The sequence below is a fragment of the Arachis duranensis genome, chromosome 1 (assembly GCF_000817695.3).
Source record: "Arachis duranensis cultivar V14167 chromosome 1, aradu.V14167.gnm2.J7QH, whole genome shotgun sequence".
NCBI lineage: Eukaryota > Viridiplantae > Streptophyta > Magnoliopsida > Fabales > Fabaceae > Arachis > Arachis duranensis.
Genome location: NC_029772.3, coordinates 98,403,613 through 98,409,346, shown reverse-complemented (window position 1 = coordinate 98,409,346; position 5,734 = coordinate 98,403,613). Strand labels below are relative to the sequence as shown.

General features: G+C 33.7%; 1 protein-coding gene across 1 annotated transcript; it reads left to right on the top strand.

The window, feature by feature from the left end:
• Positions 1-793: 793 nt before the first annotated feature.
• Positions 794-3,736, top strand: LOC107466071 (nudix hydrolase 2). The gene is made up of 9 exons (XM_052254153.1): positions 794-1,128; positions 1,598-1,752; positions 1,905-1,970; positions 2,082-2,219; positions 2,444-2,521; positions 2,600-2,650; positions 2,768-2,802; positions 3,109-3,217; positions 3,304-3,736. Exons 2-9 carry the CDS (start codon positions 1,603-1,605, stop codon positions 3,505-3,507), a joined length of 831 nt encoding a protein of 276 aa, XP_052110113.1. The 5' UTR covers positions 794-1,128; positions 1,598-1,602; the 3' UTR covers positions 3,508-3,736.
• Positions 3,737-5,734: the final 1,998 nt, after the last annotated feature.

Genomic DNA, 5,734 nt, shown 5'->3' with positions numbered 1-5,734 from the left:
GTCATTAATCGGCAATAAACGCCATTAATCGGCAACTTATGTTACAACTCAACTTAACGGACTGCTTCCCAAAAGTGAAACGTCCAACCTAACATTTCACCCTTATCATTGCTCTTTAATACAAGCAATAAAGCAGAAGCATAACCGACTTGCACATTTCACCCATAAAAAGTATGATCTTTCATTCTAAAAGGACACATTGAATTCTCAATACTGACTTAAGTTTTGGAGTGCCTTTGCAGATACACTCCCCCTATTTCTTGCTCAAAGCTCTACGCAATTGGACACTCTCTTGGAGTAAAGCTCGGATTACCACAAAGTTCGAAGGTCGGCACTGAAGATAACAACTCGGCGTCGAGTCCCAGAGACCGAGCTCTTCCTCCAGGTATCCATACAAGAACAATTATAATTCAAATTAATTTTAAAATTATAATTTCAGTCTTATTACGTGCACGGATAATTATACTCGTTAAAATTAAATTTTAAATAAAAATAAATTTTTTTTAAAAAAAATTAAAATGTTTTTTTATATTAAATAATTTTAAATAAATTCTAATTGACAACAAAAATAACAAGTTCGAGAAATGAATTTTAAGTCTAAACTCTAAACCGAAGAGCTACTGCGGCGGCGCGTGAAGCATCTGGCCGGTCCTACATGCATGTTAGAAACTTTGCGCGGTGGTAATATAACAACCACAAATACCCTGCAACTAAGGGAGAAGCAGATATTGTATGTGTAATGACGAACTTGTCCCTACAGATTACGTGTCGAGCCCACTGTCTCCTATAATGGGAATTGCGTGGTGCAACTTGCCATTTGTGGTGGCGATCCCTGTCATTATCGTGCGCCCAATTTATTTTTATATTCAACATCAGATCTCGATTGAAGTCGGTTGAACTCCACCATGTTTATTGCTCAGCCACCAAGAAACGGTTGCTGTTTTGGCCTATTAGCCAAATTCGAATTTCCAAAGGAATCCAAATCAAAGGCAATAATTTCACTTAGTAATAATAAAAAGGGACAAATCATTTATTAATTTTAAATATAGTGTTACTGATTCATTAATAATTGATATTCCATTCATTCATTCGTTATCTCCGCCCTCGCCACCACCATAACCGCCGCAGGTACTCTATCTATGTGTGGTGAATTTGACTGTGTTGTATTGCATGTTTGTTCTCTTTACCCCGTTAATTCCCGCACTTATTCGGCTTCTTACTTTCTCGGCATCGTTTTATCTTTCTTCTGCTGTCATGTCTAGATAAAAGAATGATTTTGCTTTCCTTTCCATCAGAATATTCTCATTTGCACTTTATAAAAGCTCTCACGTCCTCTTCAACTTTTCTGGTTGTGTTTCAAAGAGAAATTCTGTGCATCCGTGCAGAACTATTACTACAATCTACAAATGCTAATTGCTATCTCCTGTAATTTTTAATCCACGAGGAGTTCATTCATTCATTATAAACTAACATTTTTTGGCATCTAAGTTAAATTTCTGTCCTGTTTCTTAGGCAGTGACTAGAGTAATAAGTGATAAACCTGGTTTTTAATGCATTCATTGCATATTAATCTTAACAAATACACTCCTTGTTGTAGCACCAATGACAGCTGGGAATCAAGAGCAACAAATTGAACTACTAACATCGACCGATGACGATCATGGTGGTGTTATTGTTGAATTGGATAAGCCTATGGACTCCACAACCTTTGTCCCCATTCTCAGGGCTTCAATTTCACACTGGAAAAAGCAGGTATTCTTTACCTTCAGCTTGCATGTTGAAATTGATATCATCTTATGATGGATGCATGGTTGGTACAATTCTTGATTTGATAAAATGCTTGCTGCTATCTAGAATCTACGGCTATGTTTGTTTTGAATTATTTTATTATCATTATCTTGCAGGGTAAGAGAGGCCTGTGGGTAAAAGTGCCTATTCATTTAGTCAATCTTGTTGAAGCTCTAGTTAAGGTGAGCTTGATCAATGATTATGGAAAATTGTGTTCAGCTAATGGACCTACCTTGTTTCATTCGGTTCTAACTTTTTATATGAACCATTATTTATGAGGGGATTAAATGCAGGAAGGATTTTGGTATCACCATGCAGAACCAAATTATTTGATGCTTGTACATTGGATAGCTGAAAGTGTAAACACTATTCCAGCAAATGCCACACATCGAGTAGGGGTTGGTGCACTTGTTTCGAATGAGAAAGGAGAGGTATATCCCCATTATTTGTTATAAAATGTTCATGTTCTAAAATGGGATGGAACAGAAATTATAAAATTTGCCACTTCATTCCAGTTCCTGTGAAGAACGCTATATTTCAGTTTTTGTGAAAAATGGTGACTAATCTGTATCTTACTGCCAATAATTCTTGGGAATCCAGCTCTATTAGCATTCAGTGTTAATGTCTCATTTATGAATTATCAAATGTTTGGTAGATCCTTGTGGTTCAAGAAAAGACTGGACATTTTCAAGGAACTGGATACTGGAAACTCCCTACTGGAGTTGTTGATGAGGTGAAAAGGATTGGATATCTTTCTTCATATTTGACAAGTTATTCTGTGCGTATATAATCTACTCATTCAACCTAACAGGGGGAAGATATTAATGCAGCGGTGGTAAGAGAAGTCAAAGAAGAAACAGGAGTAAGTAATCTCTTTATGGAACCTTTTAAATGTGGTATCATTTTAAATTTGGCTATTTAATCAGGTCTAACATCGTCAATCTAAGCTTATTGACTTCGAGTTCTCTCAATTTCTCAGATTGACTCAGAGTTTGTGGAAGTATTGGCATTCAGGTAGCATTTTTACATAAACTTCATTCTTGTAACGTGTTTGAAAAGGAATGGTTGAATATGGCGACTTCAGGTTGGAGGCTGCATTAGCTGCAAGGTTCAAAACAATTGAAGAACAATAGGAAATTCTTAGCAACTTATTAGCACCTTATTCAGATAATGTTGGCTCCACCTTTGGTCTTGCATGGTTCATTTGAAAGTTCTAAACTTGCTAGTGTTTCCTTTTCCATACACACTACTATTGATAAAATGGTTTATGGGTGAAAATATGTATTGCTCCCTTATTTAACCTGAATATCTGATGGACAGACAAAGTCACAAGACATTCTTTGAGAAGTCAGATCTATTTTTTGTGTGCTTGTTGCGGCCTCTTACTTCTGACATAAAAATACAGGAGGTTGAGATAGATGCTGCAAAGGTACCTACTATTTAATTTAATTGATGCATACCGCTACTAGCTAAGTATGTTATCTTATCCATTGTTGCTATTATTCTCTGCTGCAGTGGATGCCATTTGATGAATATGCAGCTCAGGCTTGGATGGAGAAGTATGAACTTATGAAACATGTAAATAAAATATACTTGGCAAAGATGAATGGTTGGTATTCTGGATTAACTCCTGTATCTACAACATCACTGCCATCTGATGACAAAATCAGTTATCTCTACCTGAATGCCAAGGGCCTCAAGAGGTGCAATTCTTTGTAAGCATCATCAGCAAATGTTTTTACTCAGTTAGGAATATAATGCTGGAATGGTTTCTGTCTTTGCCATCTTATTTACTATCATTTGATTCATTAAAGGTGAACAAATGCAGGTCTTAGCTTCCTAAGGTTAATTAAAATAACTTCAAATAATTGTATATGTGAATATTGAACCTGAAGTTAGTTTCATACTTCATCTCAAAGTATCTATATTATAGTTGTTTGAAAGGCTATACTAGGCCATTGACCAAAATACCCGAAAAAATGTGAACGTGTACGTTATAAATAACTGGTATGATGTGATTCTTTGGAAGCATCAGAAGCGAACTTGCCTTATGACATCACCCATGACTCAGAGTCATAGTGCTATCTATGTTAGTGCTGAGTAGTGTACATGTTCATGTTCTTGTTGTGCTAAGATGATAATTTCATAACATTGGAACATTACTATTGGCCAAAATGATATTTGTATATCTTTAGAATGGTGTTTTCTCCATTTAGCTTGTACTCAGAAGTTTTTGTATTTCCTTATTTTCGATTTTTGGGACGGTTCTGTAACAAAGAACTGGATTCAAAGAGTATAAGAAATTTCAATGAATCGGATGATTAAGTGGTCTTTTGCATTCCAAAGACTCGTTATAATATTTAATAACTCGATTTTATTAAGTTAATTACTACATTGTAATCATCATTCTATTTTTAAAGAGAATGTTACAACATCAACTACATATAAATCTAAGATCATTGTATAAACATATGATACCACAATAAAGTATTAAACAATTCATGAGAATAACAATTCATTCTTCTAGATTAATTTAACCTGAAAATCAACTCTATAGCCTCTAAAAAATATATGGAAAAGAGTTTATGACACCACGATCTTATAATATATACATTATTTTAAATATATTTTTAATTTAATTTCTCTTTTAGTTCATACTAACTTGAGCATTAGAATTTTTGTAGAAATACTCTCTACTATTAAAAATGACTAACTCAAGACATTAGAAACTTGAAATAGGAGGATGACGAGTTGATGACAATCTCGTGTCTCTAACCTACTTTTTATAATTTCGTTCAGATAACTCTTATACTCGCGTGAGCAAACTTTTAAACAAAAAGATTGATGTTGAATTATCAATCAACTGTATATACCCACTGCACTACAAAATTGTACCGAAAGTCAAAACTATTGGCCTCTCGGCCTTCTGCACCATGATTCAATAAACAATGTACATGCATAAAGTTATTAAAGTAGCAGTGTTGCAGTCCCACTCATCAAGGTTCTTCTAGATGCATAATGACAGTCTTTTATACTGTGAAAATTTTAATTATCTATTATTTATCCTTTCTCAAGTATTGAAAAGTTTTAAAAAATTCACAGATGAATACAATTTTATTATTTATTTATATTCACTTACAATAAAAGAGATGAAATTTATCCAAACATAATGGCGACTAAAGAAATTTTCTTCACTCTTTGGCGTATTATCCTGATTGTAATATAATATATAAATTAATAAACTAATATGTACTTTTTTCAAAGGTATCTTCCACCTCTTGGTCCATTGCTTGTTTGACAAAATTCAACAAAATCGATGCCGTTGTTGAAATGGTGATTTGGAATTTGGAGTTTTGCGTGCCTTCACATTGCGTTGAAGCGTCATTCACTGTGTTGAGGGTAACCGGATAAGCCCCGACCTCGAACAAGAGAAGAGAACAAACGAAAGAGGGTTCAAACGTAATAAAACAAAAATGCAGAGAAACCTTTATGATTTAACGGTTATGAATTTTGGGTTCAATTTATAAATTATAATTACTTTAGTGAATGCTACACCGAATGCAAATCTATTACTTAGCTTTGACCAAAGACCACTCCCTAATAGTCATTGATGTTGATCTGATGTCGCTGTCTCTAGATTTCTCTCTCCTCCTTAGATCTTCTACACTTGCACACATAGAGATAAATGAGATCAAGAAGCGTGGAGGCAAGTTACGAAACAAAACAAAAATTAATAGCGGTGTCAGAATTCAGAAACATGAATCTACATAAAACCAAATATGTTAAAGTGTTTGTTTAGGCGTCATTGATAAAAACATATATTTTTTAATAAATTTTTTTATTTTTTAACGTATTTGATAAATTTTAATAATAAAAATAAAAATATTAAAAAATAAAAAATATATTTTTTAAAGTTATAATTTATATTTTTTAAAGATTTTTTTAA

Bases quoted from the DNA above. Each gene is read 5' to 3' on its own strand.
- LOC107466071 (XM_052254153.1), top strand. From the start codon at position 1,603: ATGACAGCTGGGAATCAAGAGCAACAAATTGAACTACTAACATCGACC. The intron at 1,753-1,904 runs GTATTCTTTACC...ATTATCTTGCAG, and splicing joins TTTCACACTGGAAAAAGCAG to GGTAAGAGAGGCCTGTGGGT. The intron at 1,971-2,081 runs GTGAGCTTGATC...GATTAAATGCAG, and splicing joins TTGTTGAAGCTCTAGTTAAG to GAAGGATTTTGGTATCACCA.